This window comes from Phodopus roborovskii, unplaced genomic scaffold (assembly GCF_943737965.1).
Source record: "Phodopus roborovskii unplaced genomic scaffold, PHOROB, whole genome shotgun sequence".
NCBI lineage: Eukaryota > Metazoa > Chordata > Mammalia > Rodentia > Cricetidae > Phodopus > Phodopus roborovskii.
The window spans coordinates 6,813,425-6,836,033 of NW_026126566.1; the positions used below are offsets into that span (position 1 = coordinate 6,813,425).

At 49.3% G+C, this 22,609-nt stretch overlaps 4 protein-coding genes across 7 annotated transcripts; 2 read left to right on the top strand and 2 right to left on the bottom strand.

Moving 5' to 3' along the window:
- Positions 1-342: 342 nt before the first annotated feature.
- Positions 343-6,095, bottom strand: Apbb3 (amyloid beta precursor protein binding family B member 3). Of its 3 annotated transcripts, none has more exons than XM_051202387.1 (12): positions 5,945-6,095; positions 5,509-5,672; positions 5,351-5,427; positions 4,612-4,672; positions 4,278-4,424; positions 4,033-4,160; positions 3,557-3,671; positions 3,361-3,445; positions 2,855-2,938; positions 2,497-2,612; positions 2,169-2,360; positions 343-864 (listed from the first exon to the last, which is right to left on the bottom strand). In XM_051202387.1, exons 1-12 carry the CDS (start codon positions 5,991-5,993, stop codon positions 628-630), a joined length of 1,455 nt encoding a protein of 484 aa, XP_051058344.1. In that variant the 5' UTR covers positions 5,994-6,095; the 3' UTR covers positions 343-627. The 3 variants fall into 3 exon arrangements, with proteins under 3 accessions (XP_051058344.1, XP_051058345.1, XP_051058346.1); XM_051202388.1 differs by lacking the exon at positions 5,945-6,095 and adding an exon at positions 5,820-5,847; XM_051202389.1 differs by lacking the exon at positions 2,855-2,938.
- A 258-nt stretch (positions 6,096-6,353) lies between these two features.
- LOC127235184 (SLC35A4 upstream open reading frame protein) lies at positions 6,354-8,401 on the top strand. 2 transcript variants are annotated; one of them, XM_051202412.1, is made up of 3 exons: positions 6,354-6,541; positions 7,448-7,546; positions 8,145-8,401. In XM_051202412.1, exons 1-3 carry the CDS (start codon positions 6,464-6,466, stop codon positions 8,340-8,342), a joined length of 375 nt encoding a protein of 124 aa, XP_051058369.1. In that variant the 5' UTR covers positions 6,354-6,463; the 3' UTR covers positions 8,343-8,401. The 2 variants fall into 2 exon arrangements, 1 of the variants encoding a protein (XP_051058369.1); XR_007835683.1 differs by having other exon boundaries at positions 6,393-6,541; positions 7,361-7,546; positions 8,145-8,294.
- Positions 8,402-8,467: 66 nt separating this feature from the next.
- On the top strand, positions 8,468-10,476 carry LOC127235171 (probable UDP-sugar transporter protein SLC35A4). The gene has a single exon (XM_051202396.1). It carries the CDS (start codon positions 8,733-8,735, stop codon positions 9,705-9,707), a length of 975 nt encoding a protein of 324 aa, XP_051058353.1. The 5' UTR covers positions 8,468-8,732; the 3' UTR covers positions 9,708-10,476.
- Positions 10,477-12,030: 1,554 nt separating this feature from the next.
- LOC127235119 (uncharacterized) lies at positions 12,031-20,908 on the bottom strand. The gene is made up of 13 exons (XM_051202295.1): positions 20,804-20,908; positions 20,410-20,529; positions 19,925-20,002; positions 19,326-19,408; positions 18,680-18,766; positions 17,354-17,484; positions 15,601-15,809; positions 15,453-15,530; positions 14,971-15,028; positions 14,457-14,524; positions 13,916-14,077; positions 12,354-12,512; positions 12,031-12,273 (listed from the first exon to the last, which is right to left on the bottom strand). Exons 1-13 carry the CDS (start codon positions 20,906-20,908, stop codon positions 12,031-12,033), a joined length of 1,581 nt encoding a protein of 526 aa, XP_051058252.1.
- Positions 20,909-22,609: the final 1,701 nt, after the last annotated feature.

Here is a 22,609-nt window from a genome sequence, read left to right on the forward strand (position 1 = left end):
TCTTCTGAAGTCTTCTGAAATGCCTTGGATAAATCTCATCTGAGCTCCCACAACCCTCTGGTAGTTCCTGGTATCTTCTGCTTCTCTGAAGTCATTACTCCTCTGAAAGTCTCAGAAGGAATCCTGACAAATAATATCTCTAATATCTGATACCAAAAAAAAAAAAACAAAACAAAAAAAATCGTAAAAAGTGTTTGCTGAATGTAGTCAGATTTCCATTATGAACCATGTCTTCGTTGTGACTAAAAGCAGTCACCAACACCAAGCACACACACACCTCACACAGGCTGATCAGGTTGATGGCCCCCAACCTTATCCCATGTCTCATATACTCACAACTAGTGAGGTCACTGCGGGATTTTTATTTGCACTGATTCTGCTATAAAGTTGCTGAGGTAGAGCCAATTGTCCAGGGTTGGACAGGGGCAAGGAACAAAAGAACCCAAGGAAAAGGGCACTAGGGGCCGAAGTTATAGTGCAGGGCCTCTTGGTCATCCATATAAACAACAAACTTGGTAATAAATATAGGGTAGGCAAGGATCAGGGATAGGCAGGAAGGTGAGAGGCTACAGAACCCTGGGGACTGAAGGAGTATAGAGTCTCCTTCCCCAGCCCTCTATGATCAATTTAGGACATATGGAGAAGAGAAGGTTTTAGCCTGAAGGCATCAAGAAATGAGAAGACGCCCCTCTTTCGAGGAGTTGCTCCTGCACCTCCAACCCCTCCTTTGAGTAGGGGGGGAGGCAGGGGGCCACCAGGAGAGTCCATGGAGCTGGTCCGCTTGAGCCGAAGGCGGGCACGGGCCTGGGCACCCCAGGTCTTACCCCGAGCTGCTGAGGCCACCAGACACTTCTGGTACTGAACCTAGGAAGAAGTGGAGTGTGAGCATCCAGCTTTCTGTCCATGGATACCTGAAAGCTTCTATAAGGCATGTAAACAGCCAAGAATTTTATCTGGTACATAATCATGTCTTTGGTCCCTATAGCATTCCCAGGTAACTCAACAACAAAAACATACACCTTGACATTTATTGAGCATTTAAGGAAAGCTAGACACTGGGTTAAGTGCTTAGTATGATAATTGAATTTAACCTCATTATTTATGAGGTGTTGCTATACTCATCTTGCAAATGATACCAAGATTCAGAGAGATGATTTGTCTAAAACAGTGGTTCTTAATCTGTGGGGCGATCACATATCAGATAATCCTGCATAACAGATTTTATTTATTTACATTTTAAGTAATCATCTTTACATTACCATTTGTAACAATAGCAAAATTACAGTTATGAAGTAGCAATGAAATCACTCTATGGCTGAGGGGGAGGGGTCACCACAACACAAGGAACTGTATTAAAGGATCACTGTATTAGCAAGATTGAGAACCGCTGGTCTAAGGTCTCACAAATGAGCTGGGATTCAGATGTAAGTAAGTCCAGCTGTAAAGCTTGCACTTCTGTTTGTTTTTCAGTTTTCCGAGACAGTTTCTCTGTGCAACCTTGGCTATCCTGGAACTCATTCTGTAGACCAGGCTGGCCTAGAAATTCAGAGATCTGCCCACCTCTGCTTCCCGAGGGCTGCTTAAAGGCCTGTGTCACCACCACCTGGCCAAAGCTTGCACTCTTAACTACACCTACCAGAAGAGACTCTCCTCCATCCCTCACTGTGCTGTAACAGTATCTGGTAAAGCAGATTCTCTAGTGAAGGGAAAGTCTATAAACCCAACTCATTCCAAAAATAACTGTCCTAATCAAATTCTTAGAGCAGATACTACTTAATCTTTCTACCTCCTCTTGTTTACCTGCACTGTAGCTTAAGTAGGTAAAACCTACAAATCTCACTTAACATCCTGTTTAAAATCTTTCAAAGGTCCTCAGTGCCCACGGCTAATCTGTAAGTTCTCATGACCCATTTCTGTTATTCTCTCTATTCTCATCTATCGTTACTTCCTTTTGCAGGCCATGCACCCCAGGTTTTCGGGTACTCTAACCCACTATCATCTCTCATATCCACTCCTAAGGTTCTCTGGCACATCTGCCCTATACCTCTTCACCTGGCACGCTTCACGGGTGCTTTTCTTTTTCCCCTTCATGTCCATGTTGACCCTCTCCACAGTACAGAGCAGCTGCAAAGAAAACCCCTCCCATTCCCATCCCATCCCTAACTCACCATACAGGCAGCTTGCACAGCTTCAGAGAGTCCCCCAGCATGAGGCTGGCACCAGAAGGCTGCACACTGGAAGCTCTGACAACCAAGGTCAGCGATGAGGCCGAAGGTATGTGGGTCACGGCCAACACCAATAAAGGTCACGAGGCGCACAGGGCACTGCCACAGTGGCTCTTCCTCTGCACTAGCCTCTGCCTACCCACACAAAGCCTGGTCACTACAGAGTTCAGCAGTGGCTAGACCCAATACCCTCTGAACCAAGTAAAGACACATCCCCCACCCCAACATGCCTGCTCACCCTCCAAAGCCCTGGACTTCACCCTTGTGGTACCTGAATGGGATGTGCAATCATCAGAGAGTCAGACACACTGAGCATAGCAGGGACCCAGGTTTTCTGGTCCCCCCGGGCAGTGAGGGTGCCAATGGCCTCATTCAGCACATCCATACCTGAGGAGACAGGCCTACTGTGCTGTCTGGCTTGGATAGAAGGGGTCTGTAGGGAATTTCTAGAACTCTCTTATTAACTAACTTGGGGTTCAGAAAGATGGTAAAAGAATAGTTGGGGCTGAGCTTGGAATTCTGTGCTGGAAGAATGGGTATATATCCCAAACTGTATAAGGTCATGCAAGAACTCTAAGACTAGATACAGTGTAGCTTGCACCTCACCCATCAATCCCCTCAGTCCTCACCCATGGCTTTGTTGACTGGTAGGATGCCCATGTACAGTGCCTCATACTTCTGAGCAGCCTGGCTCACTGCATCCAGCAACTCCACTGAAATATACATACCAAGTACCAATCTAGCATAGAAACTCAACTGCCCCTTTCCCAACCCTGCCTGTGACTACACCACTATGTACAGGTTTCCCTATGTAATCAGCTCTGGCTGGCCTGGAACTTGCTATGAAGAACAGGCTAACCTTAAACTCTTGATAGTCTTCCTATCTCTGCCTTCCATACCTTACAGGCATACCTCACCACCCCTAGCTTCTCCACCCTAATGGATGTGCCAGAACTCAAACTAGAGCTGTTGTGAGCAAAGGAAAACCTGCAGATGCACCTTCAATTTACTGCTTTGGATCCTTGGATCTAGATTCTCCAGGGAGAAGCTAAATAACCAGGAACCCCACACTCTCACCATATCCATCTTTCACTAAAGCAGCCCAATATTGCAATGCAGCGAGCCCTCCCCATACCTTGCCTTGGGAAGTCTTCGGGGGAAATAGGATCTGGGGAACAGCAAGCAGCTTCTCCACTGACTCCTATCCTCTCAGACAAGATCTAAAATACAGTGCATCCAGCATGAGGCACACACAAAGAAAGGAAATCAGGGTAAGGGGCCAAGCCCACCCTATCCCAACTCCATATCCCCTGCCCACCACTGGCCCTCACCTGTGCACAGAGCCCCTGTAGAGCACTTGCAATGGCCTTTGCAGGTACATCACAGCGAAACACATGACACTTGAGCATACAGCTGTCTTTGTCACCCGCGACAAAGGCAAAGTCCCTGATGGGCAGGGATAGGCTGATTAGGGGCAGGGGCTTCTAAGTGCCTGGTTCAAGATATGACACAGTTGGAATGGGGAAGTCAGAACAGGGCTCAGAGTAACTAGTTATCACATACCTGTCACTGTTCCAGAAGCATGTGGGAGCACAGGATAAAATCAGCCCATCCTCTCAGACTCTCCCCTATCTGTCCCTGCTGAGCTGGGCCCACCCACCCCAACCAGGACTGAATCAGGCAGGGAAGGCCATGCTGGCTCCACATCAGAGGATCTGTGTCCAAGGGTTCAGCATCAGTGGGAATCACAGCCTGCAAGGGGGAAGGGTGATGCAATTCTCGCTTGGGGGAACGCAGAAGTCCTCACCGGCCCTTGGAGCTGCCCACACCCCAGACGCGGATGTGAACCAGAGGCTGACAGTGGATCAGACTGTGGTCCAGGGGGTTCACCAGGCTCATAGCATCTTTCTTAAGGATCATCAACATGTTCTGGCCCTGCCAAGGACAGATAGTTCACAGGTAAAGATAGCTAACATTGCAAACAAGCAATTCAGGGAAAACCTACTTCTGCCTAGCCAGAGGCTGAGCCCCTGGAGAAATGAGACAGCTCACCTCACCCCAGGCACCATCATGGGGCTGGCTCCTGTGACGAGTCTGGGCCAGCTGCTGGATACAGTTATTGACAGCAATACTGCTCTTCCCTGGCGCCAGGTCCTCCTCGGGTACTTCCACCCAGCCCAGAGAGCGGACTGCAAAGCACTGACAAGTCAGGGAGACAGACGTGACAAGATGTGGGATGCAGTGGTGGATGACACAGGATCCATACAGACAAACTCGGTAGTCCTATTCTTTACACTTAATCAACCCCACTCATTATTATTCTAGCCCCAATCTTTCCCTTGAGGTCTCCCAATACCTTAAATTGGCCATCAGGTCCAATCACTACCTTAGCTCCTGGCTCCAGGCTCCGGACATAGGAATCTTCACCATACCATGTTAGAGAGTTACTGGAATAGAGTACAGACAGTAAAAGGATTAGTATTCCTACACTAGGGACAATGATGAAACCTAGCCTACTTGATCAAGCACAGAATTTGGGACAAGACCTGACATATAGCACCACAAATGTAAACCCAGAAAGGAGACCCAGAATATAGTAACAAATTTTAGTTTAGAATTTGAAGAAATCCAGGACATAAGACACAGGCATAGAATAAAAGACAGAAATATAGATATGAATTAAAAATGTGGACAAAAGCCTCAAACTAGAACAAGAGACTCTAGAACAGAATAGGAAACACCCCCCCCCCCAAAAAAAAAAGCCAACGGACAGGGTCTACTAGAACATGATGGGTCAGGACAGGGGACACAGAACATAGGCCTAATGATAAGAACTTGTAACAGACAAAATGCAAAGTGCTCAAAGGCAAACGCATGGGACAAAGCCAAACACAAATTGAGCCCTAAATGAACAGAGTCCAGAACTATAGTTTAAAAGCAAACTGTGGAGGGCAGGCACGGTATCATCTGTGTGAGTTCCAGGCCAGTGAGACCTGAGACCCTATCTCAAAAAAAAAAAAAAAAAAAAAAAAAAAAAAAAAAAAAAGCAAATTGTGGGTCCAGCTTCATTTTTGAGTGGCACAGTAACCCTAAGGCTTTCATTTGACCTGGGCCACCCCTGTTACCTCTGGTTCAATGAACTGTCCAGGCTGGAGAAGGATCTCCCCTTGGGGGGTCGAAGTTCCCAAATCCCCTCCGTCCCCTATGGAGTATAGATTAGTCAGTGTAGCAGCAGGCCCTGAGCCACACATGAGCTCAGGTCCCCTCCTCATATTCTACCTACCGTTCCAGGGTCCTCTGCACCTCCCAGTTCCCAGGTTGGGCGCTGCCACTGAGTGCTACCGCTGGGTACATGCCAATAATAAGTGCCCGCAGCATCACGGATCTTTCTCCAGCCAGGGGGTAATCCTGTCTCCCCCTCCAGATTTTGGTCCCCCCACAAGTCATCTATAGGAACCAGGGATTAAATCATGGGGGAATATTACTCGTGAGTTACCAACAATACCTGTCATAACCCTTGCTCCGTCCCATAGAAGACAGCCCTAAACTTAGATCTCAACTCCCCAGCACATACAAGGACCAAGGTTCACTTACCCCTGGCTCTCATTCCCGAAACACCACCCACCTCCACCCCGTGTTTGAGCTTCAGGTAGTGGCCTTCCTTCACCCCTCATATCCCCTCAGCCTCTGGCCCTCCCAATTGGACCGTCGATGCACACCATCGCAGTTGACCAGAATGATGGCCAGCATATAATCCTTGCCCAACATAGCCTCTGACGACCTGCGCTGTCAGCCCAGGGCGACCTCCGGAGCTGCAGGGCCTTGCACAAGCCCAGCCTCTGCGCCGGAGACCGCCGGGCCAACCCGCGCCGCGCAAACACTGGGCGGGATAGGGCTGCCTGCGCCGCGGCGCCTGGGTCCCCGAGTCCTCGTGTGTTTCGGTGCGTGTGTCCTTACGAAGAGCACCGACACTACGAACCCCGCACCCGTAGGCAACTATGAGTTCCTCAGACGACGGAAGACGGGCGAGAACGCGCACTCTGTGCACCAGGGCACGGATGACATCATCGCGTGGAGCTTGAGATCATCACGCCCCGACCTTTCCCCGCGCGCGTACACACCCTAGGACCAGACGGGAGGGGTCGGGTGGCAGCAAGTGCCTGCACAACCTTGAGTAACTAGGGAAACGCCCCGCCCTTTCCCGAAATGCCCCGGAAGTGCCTCTACCCTCAGTAAAGATGCAAGTAGCCTTTGACATAGGGAGGCGGGGCTGCGCGTGCGCAACAAATTCGGCGGGCAAGATGGCGGATGACAAGGTGAGTTGAAAGCGAGGTCTGCTTCGGTCCGCGTGGTTTTCAAATTCCTTAACCTTTTTATACTTGAGCAGAGACGACAGGGGAAGTTCTTGTCCTTCCCCGGGTTCCTGTCAACTGCCGCAACAGTAGGGGGCTCTAGGCGAAGGGCTACTCTTCTGGACACGGTGCCTAATTATGAGCACACGTACAAATATATTCACTGTGTAACAATCCTCATACGGGCCGTTTTCTAGCCCCAGGAGTCCCCCTTACAGAGACAGCATTTCCGTTCCACCCTTACCACCACCCTCATTTAAACATTTATTGCTCACTGTTTGGATTTCATATTTACATGCCACAGACTGAGATTTTTAGTCACACTCTTGCTGACAGCTACTCACCACGTATCCATGTAATCTCATTCAGTTCGGAACGGCCTAAGCAGATATCAGGTTCACCTCGAACTGTACAGGGAACTCCTTCAACCCATTGTCCACAGTTGGTCTGGAAACCCAGCATCATCCACAGGTTTGTTAATAGCCTGCCTGTTTCTCTGTCAGGTACTGGGACACAGCAATGAGGGTAGACTAATGGCCATTTTCAGCAGGCTTGCACTTCAGTCAGTAGTACTTCCTTCCTAAAGCTAAATAGAAGTTCCTCTGCTTGTTCTGTGATTCTGTAGAAGTCACTGTAAGTCTCTGGTGCACATTCTTTCTGTCACCTCCCTGTCCCTTATATGAGTGTATTGCTTTTCGGTGTCTGTCTTCCTTTATCCCTGCCATCTCAGGAAGGCTTTGTAGGAAGAGATTTATTTGGTTCTTTCCATCATCCCTCCCACAGCTCACCTAGTTCCTAGCCTCTGATAAAAATTGAACAGGGCATGGGACTGGGTCAAGTCTGCTGGAGCCAGCCTCTCCCTTGTCCTAGGATTCTCTGCCCAAGCTTAAGGACCTGACATTTCTCAAGAACCAGCTAGAGCGCCTACAGCAGCGTGTGGAAGATGAAGTCAACAGTGGTGTAGGTCAGGTAAGAACCCCAAGTGCTCTTGGTTATGTTGAATAGGGCATAAGAGTTTTATTTTAGCACTTGAACTGGGCATTGTGGTGCACACAACTTCAAGGCCAACTGGTCTACCAAAAGAATTGTAGGCCAGCCAGTGCTACACACAAGAGACCTTGTCTCAAAAACCAACAAATAGCATTTGAGCTGAGATCTTAGTAGGTGTTAAATAGGTGAGGTGGCGATGGGGTGAGCATTCCAGGTACTGTGCAGACAAAGCCTTGGCAGTAAGCAGCAATATGAACATGAAGCAGGAGAAAGGTAGTTTGTAGTCATCAGACACCATGCTAAGAAATGAAACTGGAGAAAAAGGCAGGGCTCAGGTTCCTCAGAAGCCTTTCAGGCATTCTGGCTGGTTGGTGTTCTGGTTAGAGCCCTCTGAACCTGGGATTCTGGTATTGTGTGACTAGGATTCTGGCATCCTTTTTCTAGCTCCAGAATTTTGAGATAACCTTTGGAGAAGAGAGCACTGCTGTCATCAGTGAGGACATGCATGTGGTCAAATGCTCTCAGCCCAGCTTTAAAAGGAGAGCACGCCTGATTTCCTTCTGTGTTTTCCCTGCAGGATAGCTCACTCTTGTCCTCGCCATTCATCAAGGGATTCCTGGCAGGCTATGTGGTGGCCAAACTGAGGGCATCAGCAGTATTGGGCTTTGCAGTGGGCACTTGCACTGGCATCTATGCAGCTCAGGCATATGACGTGCCCAACGTGGCGAAGACCCTGAAGAGCTACTTTAGGTCACTACGAAAGGGGCCTGACTAGACCCTTTGGAGAAGGCAGCATGAGCTTGTTGAATCTGCGGGTGGAGGCCTTCCTGTCACAGACACGTGGTCTGGCTTCCCCTGCTATTGTCCATCTGAAGTCCCCACCTATACTGTCTCTTTCAAACTTGCTTCTCTTCCTGCAGAGAGTGGACAGGGATTTGTCAGCCTGCACCCTGCATTCCTTCCCTCCCTAGTTAATGGGACTGACCTAAAACCATGGGTCATGAGCACTCTCCTCAAGCCCTGACTGTGGAGTGTGCAGCTGACTCTGCTCCTAGGTATTCTCTCTGGTGATGTACCACAGTTCTGCACTCGGTTTCCTTCGGATGTGTCCCGGTTCCTCTGTCTGTTGCTAACTGCACAGGCCACCCAGGGTCTGGTGTGGGCCATGAGTGTAGAAGATGGGGGTATGCCAGGCCTAGCCCATCCAAGACAGGCTCGCTGGACCCTGATGCTAGTCCTGTCCACTGCCATGTATGGTGCCCATGCACCATTCTTAGCACTGTGCCATGTGGATGGCCGAGTGCCCTTCCGGCCCTCCTCAGCTGTATTACTCACTGAGCTGACCAAACTACTGCTGTGCGCCTTCTCCCTCCTGGTGGGCTGGCAAACATGGCCCCAGGGCACACCACCCTGGCGCCAGGCTGCACCTTTTGCACTATCAGCCCTGCTCTATGGCGCCAACAACAACCTGGTGATCTATCTGCAGCGTTACATGGACCCCAGCACCTATCAGGTGCTGAGCAATCTCAAAATTGGAAGCACAGCTCTGTTGTACTGCCTCTGCCTTGGGCATCGCCTCTCTGCACGTCAGGGGTTGGCACTGCTGCTGCTGATGGCTGCAGGAGCCTGCTATGCATCAGGTGGCTTTCAGGAACCCGCGAATGACCTTCCTGGGCCCGCATCGGCAGCCGGAGCCCATCCCATGCCCTTGCATATCTCTCCCCTGGGGCTTCTGCTCCTCCTCTTATACTGCTTCATCTCTGGCTTGTCATCGGTGTACACAGAACTGATCATGAAACGGCAGCGGCTGCCCTTGGCTCTCCAGAACCTCTTCCTCTACACTTTTGGGGTGATCCTGAACCTTGGGCTGTATGCTGGCAGTGGCCCGGGCCCAGGCTTCCTGGAGGGTTTCTCTGGATGGGCAGTGCTTGTGGTGCTGAGCCAGGCAGTGAATGGGCTGCTCATGTCAGCTGTCCTGAAGCACGGCAGCAGCATCACACGCCTCTTCGTAGTGTCCTGCTCCTTGGTGGTCAATGCTGTGCTCTCGGCCGCGCTGCTGCAGCTCCAGCTTACAGCCGCCTTCCTCCTGGCCACACTGCTCATTGGCCTGGCGGTGTGTTTGTACTATGGAAACCCCTAAGGCCTTGGCCACCCCCACTCTCACCTGTGGCTGTGCAGAGTAGATGCAACCACCAGAGCCAGCTCCCATCGCACACCCCACCCACCCCAGCAGCCCAGTAACAAGTGCCTTGTAAGAAAAGCTAAGGTGGTCATGTTAGCCTCTGGATGTTCAGGTGGGTGAATGCTACCCCTAGGAAGCATAGAGTGGGCTTGGTTAAGGAAAGGCCTAACTGCACCCCTATATTTCTTCATACTAAAGAACTGGAAGCCTCAAGCCCAGGCTTAAGCAGCCTGTCCTTGAGGAACCTGCCTCGTCCTGCATGAACATGGCTACTAAAGGGGGAAGTTTTGTTCATGCCTGTAGTGGTCCCTCCTGAAGACCCCTCGCCCTGAAGCTTCATGCTGGCCTGCTCCAGCACAGCATGACTCCCATGTAAGGGATGCTTAGTTTGCCCACTCTACAGTCCTGTTCCCCTTACCCAGCCATTCTAGAAAGGTCAGAGGGGGCTGGGGCTTGACTCATCTCAGGGAACATTGCCCTGGGCCCTGGCTCGAGCCTACACTCCTGACTCCTGTCCTAACTCAAGGGCCCTATCGAAGCCCACTTCACCTCTAAGGGACTTAGGAGGTACTGTTTTTCCCACTCTAGCCCCCTCCTAGTGGTGTCCCAGCTCTGCACAGGAAGCAGGTACAGAAAACGTTTATAGCTAATCAGTGTCTAACTACTTAAGCAATAAGGTCTTAATAAAGTGTTCAGGGTGTAGGGTGCTTCCTACAACCATTCACAATTGTCTGTGTTTTGTGTGTTTCATGACTCCCCTCAAGTGAGTTCCCTGAGTTTCCTAAATAATTTTGGAGTAACTTCTGGAGTAGGAGAGAATCTCCCAGCTATTGCCAGTGGCATTGTTTGTCCTGGAAGCTCTGTGAATCTGAATCCATCTTGACCAGTTATGGTGTGGCACATCTGTGATTCCAGCCCTCTGGGAGGTAGAACAAGAAAAGCTCAAAGTCAGGCTGAGCTGCTGAATGAGACCCTGTCTTATAAAGGAGGCGCTGAGGGTGTGGTGATGCAATGTGAACCTCTGCCTGGGACACAGGCAGAAGGAGCAAGAATGCACGTGGGCCTGGCTAATAATGCTTAAGATTGCATGCTGTTCTTGCTAAGGACCCAGATTCCCAGACAGCCACAGCCGATTTATAATTCCATCCCCAGGGGGATCTGACACTTCTGGCCTCCATGGCACACATATACCCATCCACAACACTAATAGTTACATATTGTTCTTTTTGAAACAGGTTTTCTCTGTGTGGCAACTCAGGTTGTCCTGGAACTCTATAAACCAGGCTGGCCTCAAACTCACAGAGATCCACCAACCTCTGCCTCCGGAGTGCTGGCATGTACCGCCGCTGCTTTGCTAAAAGATATGTTTTTGTTGTTTTGTTTTTTTAATGAAAGGCCAGCCTAGGCTAAATAAGTGTTAATCTCAAAAAGAAAACAAAGGCCTGAGATTGTAGTTCCATGGACAAGCACTATGTGACTACACATGTAAGCCCTGTGTTTTTAAAATCACAAGCCCTGAGATATTTAGAGATTGTTGGGACTGAAAAGTACTCTGCTCAGCAGAACAAATTAGGATAGAAAACACTTATGGCCACAAATATGTCTCAAGGCAGGGTTTCATATCATAGTCCAGATTAAATAGCCTAGGCTGCCCTCAAATTGAAAGCAACCCTTATACCCCAGACTCCAGAGTGCAGAGTTTATGGCCATGAGACTCCATACCAAGTCACTGTTTTCACTCACTCCTGGTTCTGTCACAACTAGTATCTGTAATCTGTCCTTTGAAACCCTGGCCAGAGGACTGTCAGACCCTGCTCCCTAGAACACTGCACCCAGTACTTCAGTTGTCTGGCGCCAGCCTGTAATCCCAGCACTCCGAAGTTGGAGGTAGGAGAGCCAGTAGCTCAAGATCATTCTTAGTTATAAAGCAAGTTTCAAGTCAGCCTGGACTGTACAAGACTCATCTCAAAAAAGTTGCAGGGTTAAAGCTGTAGTTCAAAGGCAGAGGCCCTGGGTTCCATCCCTGGCACAGGAGGAAGAGCGGTAAGAGAACCCTTACTTTGCTACTTAGCCGAGTATCCTTGGGCAGAGAGGTTATCTCTGAAGTGAGGGCCAAATGGTACAAACAGGAGAGCTGAAAAAGAAAAATGAAATAATGGGTACTGAGTGCTTAGTTGCTTAGTAAAGGTTGGTACAAGGAGACTGGTTAGGTAGTGGTGATTATTTTTAATGAGGGCCATCTTGGTTGATATGCCCCACCTTCCTCTCCCTTCTGTGGCCCTCATGAATGAGGACAAAGGAAAGTAGCCACATAGTGTTCCCGATCAGGTTCCTCACCGGGCAGAACTCCAGCACAACCAGCCCTGCCTGCACTCTGCTCAAGCTGCTGGTTCCTGGCCTGGAGCTCCTGGATCTTCAAAGCCAGATCAATGGTGTCGTGGAGGACTCCAGCCAGCAGATTGCGGTGGTGGTATTCCGTGGCCATGGCCTTCTCCTCCCACAGCCTCTGCCGGGCTTGGAAAACCTGCATTCAGAGTCAGAGATGCTTGTTGGTCCATCGGCCTTGGCATCAACGTAAGGCCTACGTAACCTGTCTCCACTGACCTGCAGCAAGTGGCATGTCCGAGCTCGGGTGGCCTGTACGTACGAGTCATAGAGGGCCAGCAGATCATGCTCTGCCATGTCCCGTTCTGCCTGCAGGGTCTCCACCTGAAGCTTCAGCGCTGTCTGCTCCTTCCACTGTGTGTCTCTCTCCTCACAAGCCTGCAGGGGAAATGGTGGCTTTGGCGAGTGCCGCCTGTGCCAGGCTTTGTGCACAAAACTTCCTGCACTTTGCAAATAGTGCATCAGGGGAAGGATCTGATTGACCAAACTCCCATGGCTAATGCAGGACAGAGCTGGAATGGCACATGCTTTCCCCAGTTCCCATCCTCGCTAGGTGAAATCCAAACCCAGAGATGTGACCTTGCCTCTGACTACACACTTGCTAGGCTCTAGCCAGACAGAACAATCTGTGCTCCCAGAGCCGGTTTTGCTATTTTTCCCTCCACTTTATTAGACTTTTGCTTTATCTAAGAACATGTCCCCTCCTGCCACATACTTAATCTTTAGTTTATTTTATTATTATTTACTTTATTACAGGGAGAGGATGAAAATGAGACAGGATCTTCTTTATGGACCAGGCTGGCCTTGAACTCACAATCCTCCTGCCTGTCCTTCCTGGGTCTGAGAGGCCTGCACCACTGTACCTGAACAAGTGTTTTGCTTCTTTTTTTTTTTTAAGCAGTTTTTTAAAAATTTATTTATTTTATATCCCAACCACGGTTTCCTTCCCTCCTGCCTCTACCCACCTCCTCTCTGCCTCTGCCCCTCTCCTCAATCCACTCCTCTGTTTCTGTTCAGAAGGGGGCAGGCCTCCCATGGGTATCAACAAAGCATGGCATATCAAGTTGCAATAAGACTCTCCTTGTATTAAGGCTGGGCAAGGTGATCCAGTATGAGGACTCCCATTGTTGGGAGTCTTTAAGTAGACTAAGCTATACAACTGTCACATGTGTAGAGGACCTAGGTTAGTCCTCTGCAGGCTCCCTGGTTGTTGGTTCACACTCTGTGAGTTCCTATGAGCCAGGTTACTTGTCTCTGTCTTTCTTTTCTTTCTTTTTTTCCCCAGTTTTTTGAAACAGGGTTTTCCTGTGTAGCTTTGGAGCCTGTCCTGGAACTCGCTCAGTAGACCAAGTTGGCCTTGAACCTTGAACTCACAGAGAGCAGCCTGTCTCTGCCTCCTGAGTGCTAGGACTAAGGCATGCACCACCACCACCTGGCCACATGTTTTATTTTGTAAACAGTCATTTACTGAGCACCTTTATGATGAGCACTGACTGCCCTCAAGGAGCTGAATGAAGTGAATTCCTGGGCTGACTCTCATTTTCTTGAGTCTATTTAGACCCAGTCTCCTCTGGTCCACTCCAGCCTGGGTGAAGTGGACCTCACTGTTCCCATCCGTCTATGACTGCCCAACACAGCAAACAAACAGTACTGATTATGGCCTCTTCTGTGCCCCATAATGCATGTGGGCCAGTCTATTATGATTGAGCCTAGATCCTCGCCACAGTGCCTGGCCTAGGTACAGGAGCCTCAGGCCCCATACTTCTCCCCTCCCTCCTCACCTCTCCTGCCAACATTCCTTTGATCTGTTTACAGGCTACTTCCTCCTGAGGTTCCACATGTTTCAGCAATTCCTGTATCCGAATCTGGTGTTGCTCTCGAAGTCTCTGCCGCCGAGCCTGGGCCAGAAAGAACTGCAGGGCCACGTCTGGGAACTGCCCGACCTAAACAGCATTGTTTGAGGCTTAATCACAAGTCAGGGTATGCATACATTTGGAACACAGACACCAACCTTTCCAACGGAACTTCATTGCCAGGTCTGTCCCTAGACTCTAAGGGCCTGGGAGAGTCCATAGACTGAGCAGAGACTCAGCTGTGGGTGGAGGGAGGAGCTCTGCCCCTGGCTCTTGCACTGTCATAGCATAATCCATCCCAGGACGGCAGCTCCTCCCATGACCGTCTCCCACCCCAAGAGATCCCAGAAGCCTTTAGGTCCTTGTCAGAAACTCCATATTTCTCCCCAGGATCAGCACAGGGCTTGATGGCTCCTTACTCCCCCAAGTGTCCAGTTATTTTGGGGGGTACATGAAGTATTAATATTACCTGTTCCTCAGAGTGCCTGAGAGGATGTGTTTGATGAAGCCCAGATCCTAGAAATCTTCTTCCTGCCTCTGGAGGAAAATGCCATTAGTCACATCAAAGTGTGTGTGTGTGTGTGTGTCACACACACACACACACACACACACACTCTCTCTGTAGAGGGGATGAATAATGTAACCAAACTCTTAGGGCTGAAGGGGGTGGGAGGATGGTTTCAACCATCCTACAGCAAATCCTGGAAGACAGTGCCCCCTTTTGGACAAGAAAGACAAAGCAGTGGTTCTCAACTTGTGGGTCTAGACCCTTTCACAGTTTGCCTTAAGACCATCAGAAAACATGCATTACAGTTATGAAATAGCAATGAAAATAATTTTATGGTCATGGGATCACCCAACTTGAGGAAGGCTGACAACCACTGGACTCTCAAGGGATTATTAAAGCATCACATTCCAGGGCCTAGAGTGAGATTGTGACTCTAGGCTACTCACATTTCTTCTCTGGGCCTCAGTTTGCTCACCTGACAAATGAGCAAAACGTCTTCCCTGCTTACTGTGGCTTGGTGGCTCGCCTTTAACCTTCAAGAGAAAATCTGAATGTCTCAGTATATTTCTAAAGCCTGTATGCCTCTGTCTCCATCTCCAACTCGTTCCTGACTCTCCATTCTCCAGCCAATTAAATTGCTTGCACTTCCCTAGAAATCTGCTGGTTTCTGAGTGGTCCTCTCTGCCTGGGATGCTCTTTGCTGTCTTTACAAACCTTCATCAGGAGTCACTTCCTATGAAATCTTGCTTTCCTCTTTTTTCAAGGCTATATCGATGCCTCAGAGTCAGTTGCTGCCAAGCCTTTCTGAGGATATTGACCATGGCAATGTGATCGTCTCTTCTCAGATTAAACTCTATCAGGGCAGGGAAATCCCAGAGCTAACATGGCTTTGTACCCAGCATATGCCGCATGGTCAATAAATGTTTGGAAATCAATAAATTAGATGAGAAAATGTACCTGTGGGTCTGGGAGCCCCGCAGCCTCAGCTCTAGCCCCTTCCACTGCATGGCTTCTTGGTCCCCAGGCTTTTACCACCTAGGAGAAAAGGACTCAAGTGGGCACTGGCCACCGCTGACCCAGGTGACCCTGGTCTCATCTTGCTTACCTGTAGCTCCCAGAGTGCCCTGCCAAATTGGCTCAACCCACCATCTGTCAAGGTGTCTCCAAGGAGGACTGAACGCAGTGTCTTCAGAGTGGCCCTACGGGCCCTCATCTCCTCTACTGCACTCCACAAGGTGGGCCTCACCTCTTTCACCTGCGCCCTCTTTCCTGAGGCCCCCAACAGGGCAGCCTGGAGCAAAGTCGGGGAGCTCCCTAAAAAAGAGACAGCACAGTAGACGTCTCTTTCCTGTGCCACAGAACACACTGCCCGTAATACTCGAAATTGCTACGCAGGGCTGTTTATCAAAATACCCAACCCTTGCCAAGCCTGGTGGCGTAGCACCGACACCTTAGCTACTCTGGTGGCTGAGACAAGTTAACAAGTTCAAGGCTTGGATTCACAGCTTAGTGAGCCCATCCCAAAATAAAAAGTAAAATAGGCTAGGGATGTAGCTCAGTGGTAGACTTGCCTGGCATGTGTTAGGGTTCAAGGTTCAACCCCCCCCCAGCCCCAAATCATCATTATCACCTTCATAGTCATTAGCCCTGCCACCATCATCATTGTCATCTTCAACAATGCCACCACCATCACCACCACCGCCACCATCATCTTTAACAGCATCAGCACCACCAACCATCATCACCTAATAGCTCTTAGTTGACTTTCACTGTACTCAATGGTCCTGTGCTTAGCTTCTCTTGGATCTATATTTTTATCCACAGCAACTCTAATCCATCTGCCACTTAAAGCCTGTGCCATTTATCAGAATATAAAACCTGCAGATAAACACACCCCTGACCTCCCTGTGTGTCTGCCCTCCATTTCAGACAGGTGTTTACCTGTAGGTTAGTTTAAATTCCAATTAGTATCTTGAGGGTGTGAAGTGCTCCAACTTACCTCTTTCTTCCAGCCTTTGTTTGTGTGTGAGACCATCTGTAACCCACTCTAGCCTTGAATTTGCAGTCCTCCTACCCCTGTCTTCTGGGTGTTGGGATTACAGGTCTGTGCCGCCATATTCAGCGTCATTGATATTGTGGTCTAATCTATGTGCCCCACTGTAATTTCCCCCCTAATCTGTGGTATTATAGCTTCAGGGGCCTCATTCGTAATGGGTGTGTAGAAATAGGAAAGTGTTGTCCCCTCTGTAGTCCTTTCCCAATATATAAATTAGGCCTGCCTCCCTCTCATTTGTGAATTAGACCTGCGTTCTGGGACGTGGCCACTTACTCCTGGAATTCCAGCACTCAGAATGCTGAGGCAGGCAGACTTCCAGGAGTTCAGGGGCAGCTTGGGCTACAGTGAGACCCTGTTGAAGAATAAAGGTGTTTAAATGCTTGATAAAGATCCTGAATATGGTCGGGTGGTGGTGGCACGTGCCTTTAATCCCAGCATTGGGGAGGCCGAGGCAAGTGTACCTCTGTGAGTTCGAGGACAGCCTAGTCTACAGAGCAAGTCCCAGGACAGCTAAGGGTACACAGAGAATCCCTGTCTTGAAGAAAAAAATAAAAAAAGATCCTGAATGTGGTGGCAAACAACTATAACCCCTGTAACCCTTGTACTCAGGAAGCTAAGACAGAAAGATGGTGAGTTCTAACTAAACTAGGCTACATAAATACTCCCAGAACAGCCCAACCTTCCTGAATGCTGGCCCACCCAGAGAATCAAGCACTCTCTGTGTCTACAATAGAGCAGTGGCTGGTTGAGTAGTAACAAATATCACAGAGCTTTCCAAAGCACTCCACCCCACCCTCACCACCTTGCGCATCCAGGTGAAGAAGTAGGCTACTGTAGCTGTTGCCTTCCAGGAGCCAGGAGACAATCCAGGGCAGAGAGCCCTCCTCCTCCCCAGCAGCCTCACCAGCCAGCACTCTCAGCAGGGGGCAGGCTCTGCCGTAGGGAGGGAAGAAAGGTGAGGATGCCCTGTGGTAGATGAGGAGGACCAACACTGGCCAGAATCACCCCACCACATCTATTTTCACTTTTTGTACCACCAGACAGGAGTTAAGAAGACTTGCAGAGACCTGGGTTCAATTCCCAGTATCCACACCAGGTGGTTCAAATTGCTTATAACTCCAGCTCTAGGGGATCTGTAGGCACTGGGCATATGCAATGCACATATAGACAAATGGACACATGAATAAAAATGAATGAAATTTTAAAGAAAGAATCTTACACAATAAAAGAAAAAAACCTTAGAGTACTCTGAAATTTAGGTTACTTTCTGCCCCCTCCCCCACACACACACTTTTTTTTTTTTTTTTTTTTTTTTTTTTTTGGTTTTTCGAGACAGGATTTCTCTGTATTGTTTTGGAGCCTGGCCTGGAACTTGCTCTGTAGACCAGGCTGGCTTGTCACAGAGATCTGCCTGCTTTTGCCTCCCAAGTGCTGAGATTAAAGGCACACACCACCATTGCTCAGTTTTCTGCCCTTTTTAAAAAAATTTCTATTTTGTTTTTAGACACTCCTGAGTTTGGGAATATTCCTGTGGTACTGCACATTTTTGCAAACTGGCCTGAAATGATTACTCACTGTGATAACTTGAGGTTTTCATTATTTTTACTTATTTTATGTATAGGTGTGCTCTATCTGCATGAATGCCTTTATGCCAGAAGAGGGCATCAGATCCTACTATAGATGGCTGTGAGCCATTGTGTGTTTGCTAGGAATTGAACTTGGGACCTCTGGAAGAGCAGCCAGTGCTCTTAGCCACTGAGCCGTCTCTCCAGCCCCCAGTTGTCAATATTTTCGAACACTGAGGGAAAGGTGTGAATTGGGCTTGAAGGTGGGATGGCTGCTTGGGGAACTTTCCAATCTTGGCTTTGAACATTTAGATTCACATCCACACTTTGTCGTCCACCTCACCTCCCAGTGCAACCACAAGACTCCTCAGACTTACGGGTCTCCCGGAAGCTGCATGATCCTCAGGGCACCTCGACACACTTGCTGACGCTCAGGCCCAGGGCAGGACATGGTAAGAGTGAGCAGAGAGCAGGCCCTGCAGACGACATGGCCAGCTTGGGAATGAAACCTAGAGTTGTACAGGGACTGGGGGTGGGCAAGGTGACAGGTGTCTTGTCCTCACCTGCCTCCATGCCCAGCAGCCTTCAGGTACACCTCAGAGGCAGCTTGGGCGTCAGACACCTCCACTTCACTGGCATCTTTCACCACTCTGAAGAAAGGGAAGTTGAACGCAGCCCTGTAGCCCCTGCGCTATGCAGCAAGCTCTGGCATCTCTGCCTTCAAAGCCATTGACAGTGTCCATAGCATACAAGAATTATCCCAAAGGCTCAGAGCTCATTGTACCTTCCGACGTGTCTCTCATCTTTCTAACCTTGCTTTTCTCCTCTGGTCTGCCCAGGAAGGGAAACAGGTTTGTTGAGAGGATTTCAACGATGGAAAACCTGCTCTGGGAGTGTTTGGAACCTGGGTGTGATACTGGACTGATTCAGGCCATAAGGGTGGGCATGAGAGGTGGAATGTATTTGACACGAAGGGAATAAGGTACATAGGTGTGGGAAAGGAAAGAGTGGGGGAGAGGTCCCGGGAGCCCATCTAGGCCCAGTAAGCCTGACTCCAAGCCAAGGGCTTCATTCTCCTGGGGTGGCAGAGTAGAACCCTCATCTTAAAGCTTATTTTTATCTTGAAGCTTATCTTGACCAAGTTTATTTGGAAGGTGTCACTGGGGCTTTAAGTTTAGTGCCCTTGTCCCATTGGGCCTTAACACTTACAAACCCAGAGGGGCCATATCCAGTACTGGCAGGTCCTCCAGACATGGGGAGAGCAGGTCCCTCGTCTGCCCACTGGGGCTAATCTGGGATCACACAAAGACAATTGTCACAGGCTAAGCCTTTCTTTCCTATAGGTCCTATGGGCTAAGTGAAGATAATAATTCAGCTGTTAGATGGTGGTGGTGGTGCACACCTTTAATCCCAGCACTCAGGAGGCAGAGGCAGGCAAATCTCTGTGAGTTTGAGGCCAGCTTGGTCTACAGAGTGAGTTCCATGACTTCGAGGACTGTGTAGGGAGACCCTCTTTCAAAAAAGCAAAATCAAAAACCAAAAACAAACAAAAAAAAACAACAATCCTATTTTTATTCATAGTTTTGCATGTGAATATTTTACTTCAGCCATTGACAGTTGGCATATAAAGGCAACCCCAGAGAGGCAAGCCCCAGCTGGAGTAGCAGGGGAGGCTGGGCCCATTTCCCTCTCGACTCTCCACAAGCCTCAAGGGGGTTCTGTGGTGTCACTTAGTTCTGCACCCCCTTATCCCTTTTCTTCCCCTTTTCCCTTCCCCTTCCCTTTCCCCTCCCCTCCAGTGACCTCACCTGCACCAGACTGAGAGTAGAAAGCACAGGACCAGAGCTGCAGAGAGGCAGAGCCTCCTCAAACAGCACCTGTAGGACCTAAAACAGAGAGGAGCTCAGTAGGGGATGAGAGAGCATCAGTCTGTCCTCCAGCATTTATCTGTAACAGGCCCTGTGCTGGTAAGGCTCAGAGGCCGCTCTTTCGACTTAAAGGTCTTTTGATGAAAACTTCATTGAAAAGCTTTAAGTGTGGTGTTGGCAGTGTTGCCGAGTGTGCAAGTCAGGTGTCCTGGGGATTTGATCTCCCTGCTTGTCTCATCCACGAGCCACAGCTTCCTGTATTTCCTGACTTCTCAGCTGCATAAAGTGACCTTGGTAAATGTCCTCCAAGGACCACAGGGTGCACGGGAGATCTAAGCTATCCCTAGTCTGGCTGGAGTGAGCAGGCAAAGAGTTCCCAAGTAATACTTGGACATCAGGATACCCACAGGCTGGCAGCTCCTCACCTGAGGCACAAAGCGGGGTGCCTCTGTTCCCCAGTCCTGGAGAAGCAGAGATGTATTGTACCCTTGTCCCACAGAGGCCAGCAGAGGCTGGATTTGTGCCAACAGTTCCTGCTCTGCTTCCTGTAGGAACACACAGGCAAGCCGCTCTGTCAGGCCACCTGTTACAGCCCGCGCTGAGCAGAGACTGGATGGTCAGAGTCCCAGGAAGCAGAGGCGGGGGGGGGGTGGGGAGGGGGGCTTTTATTCTCCTCCCGCCCCTTTCTCAGGGCCCCCTACCTGAGCAGCACCAGGGCCCAGAACTCTGTCAAAGATGAAGCTGTGTTCCTGTGGACATGGATGGCATCAGTAGAGGCATTTTCTTCTTCCCCTGTTCCCCTCATCCCACACCATCTACCTGAGGCTCCAGGCTGCCTGGCTGCAGTAGGCGAAGGCTGTTGGATCCCTCCAAAAGAAGTGTGGGGCCATCGGTTTCCTTGAAGCCTGAGGGGGTGGGCTTCATGTGGGGTTTCCTGAGAGATGAGCTCAGGGGCTCCTCATGTCCTCACCCCCAGCCTCCAACCTGAGCTGGCTTCCCACCCCCTCTGGCTACCCTCCTTGGGGCATTCACTTTTTCTTTTGAATGTAGTTTTGGGAATTAAACTTGGGACCTCTCATATACTAGGCAAGTACTCTACCACTAAACTATATTCGCTATATTGCTCAAGGAGGCCTGGAACTGTTATTTAGCCAAAGATGACCTTGAACTTCTCATCCTGCTGCCTCTGCTTTCCTAGTAATAAGATTACAGGTTTGTGTTGTGAATCAAACCCAGGCCTTCCCACTAGGCAAGCACCCCCAGGCATCTTACCTGATCCTTGACCCGGCTCCACCTTTACCACCACAATCAGTTTGGCAGGTGGGATGGGAGGGACAGTGTGTGTGCTCACTACCTTTCCAGGCTCCATGACTTCTGAGCATCTCAGTTTCCCCTTAATAATTCATGCCCCACATCTGTGGGTGGGGTGATCAGTGACTCTGGGCAGGTTACCTCTCAAAGGAAGTGACTTTCCTTGTCTTCTGTGTGTTTATCCCTCCCTCTTTAGGAAAGAGTTCAGACATAGTGTCATGAACCCTCAGGTGGCCTGCTTCATCAGTTACCAACTTCTGGCCATTCTTATTTCTTTGGTTCCTCTTAGAGACAGGGTTTCCCTGTGGCTTTGGAAGCGTCCTGGAACTAACTCTTATAGACTAGGCTGGTCTCCAACTCACAGAGCCTGCCTCTGCCTCCTGAGTGCTGGGATCAAAGTCGTGCGCCACCACCGCCCGGCAGCAAATGGTTCTTAACACCCGACTTCATAACTATTTCAGGACATATTTCTCTCTCTCTTTTTTTTTTCTTTTGTTCTTTTTTGGGACAGTGTCTTATGTAGCCCAGGATGATCTCACTACATAGCTGCGGCTGGTCCTGAAACCCTGATTGCTGTGTCCTGTTCACTGGGGTCTATGAAAGAATAGGGGTCATTCTAGGATGATTTTTAGTCTCTCAGGATGCAGGGGAGTCAGCTTCTGATGAACTGACCTTAGCTTTGCAAAAAGGCTTTTCATTGTTATACAACCTAAGCAAGTCAATTTCTGCATCCCAAAACCTCTTATCTGAAGCTCCCCAAACAGACAATGCCAAAACACTTCCCAGTCACAGGACATCTCCTCACAGGACATCTCCTCCCACAACCAAGTTTTGCATAGGGTTTGAACCTTTGGGAAATTCTCTGATAAGATTAACAAACTTCAAACAGAAGGAAGCAGCCAGGAAAGGCAGATCAAAGCTAGGTGCTAACAGTTGGAACTGAAACCATCAGTAAAGCTCTGCGGGAACTCTGGATCCTACTGGTCCACCTCCCAAGTGCTCAGGTTACAGGCATGTGCTACTATGCCAGGTTCCTGTATAAATTTCTAAAACATAACCATTATTTATTTCTATATCAGCTTTGTGAAATGGTGTAATTCGTATGACATATAATTTATCTTCTGTGTAAGTGTATAGGGCTGGTGTGTGGAGGCCAGAGGCTGATGGCAGGCATCTTCCTCAACTGATTCTTCATCTGTTTATTGATTGATTGATTCGTTGGTTGGTTAGTTACTGTATTAGTTACTTTTCTGTTACTGTGATAAAATACCATGACCAGAAACAACTTAACTAATAAATTTGGCTTATGGTTGC

Bases quoted from the DNA above. Each gene is read 5' to 3' on its own strand.
- Apbb3 (XM_051202387.1), bottom strand. From the start codon at position 5,993: ATGTTGGGCAAGGATTATATGCTGGCCATCATTCTGGTCAACTGCGAT. The intron at 4,161-4,277 runs GTGAGCTGTCTC...TGTCCTTGGCAG, and splicing joins ATGATGGTGCCTGGGGTGAG to GGCCAGAACATGTTGATGAT. The intron at 3,672-4,032 runs GTGAGGACTTCT...CCTGCCCATCAG, and splicing joins GTGGGCAGCTCCAAGGGCCG to GGACTTTGCCTTTGTCGCGG.
- LOC127235184 (XM_051202412.1), top strand. From the start codon at position 6,464: ATGCAAGTAGCCTTTGACATAGGGAGGCGGGGCTGCGCGTGCGCAACA. The intron at 6,542-7,447 runs GTGAGTTGAAAG...CCCTTGTCCTAG, and splicing joins GCAAGATGGCGGATGACAAG to GATTCTCTGCCCAAGCTTAA. The intron at 7,547-8,144 runs GTAAGAACCCCA...TTTTCCCTGCAG, and splicing joins TCAACAGTGGTGTAGGTCAG to GATAGCTCACTCTTGTCCTC.
- LOC127235171 (XM_051202396.1), top strand. From the start codon at position 8,733: ATGAGTGTAGAAGATGGGGGTATGCCAGGCCTAGCCCATCCAAGACAG.
- LOC127235119 (XM_051202295.1), bottom strand. From the start codon at position 20,908: ATGAAGCCCACCCCCTCAGGCTTCAAGGAAACCGATGGCCCCACACTT. The intron at 20,530-20,803 runs GTAGATGGTGTG...GTGTTCCTACAG, and splicing joins CAGGCAGCCTGGAGCCTCAG to GAAGCAGAGCAGGAACTGTT. The intron at 19,409-19,924 runs GTGAGGTCACTG...GTGTGATCCCAG, and splicing joins CTACTCTCAGTCTGGTGCAG to ATTAGCCCCAGTGGGCAGAC.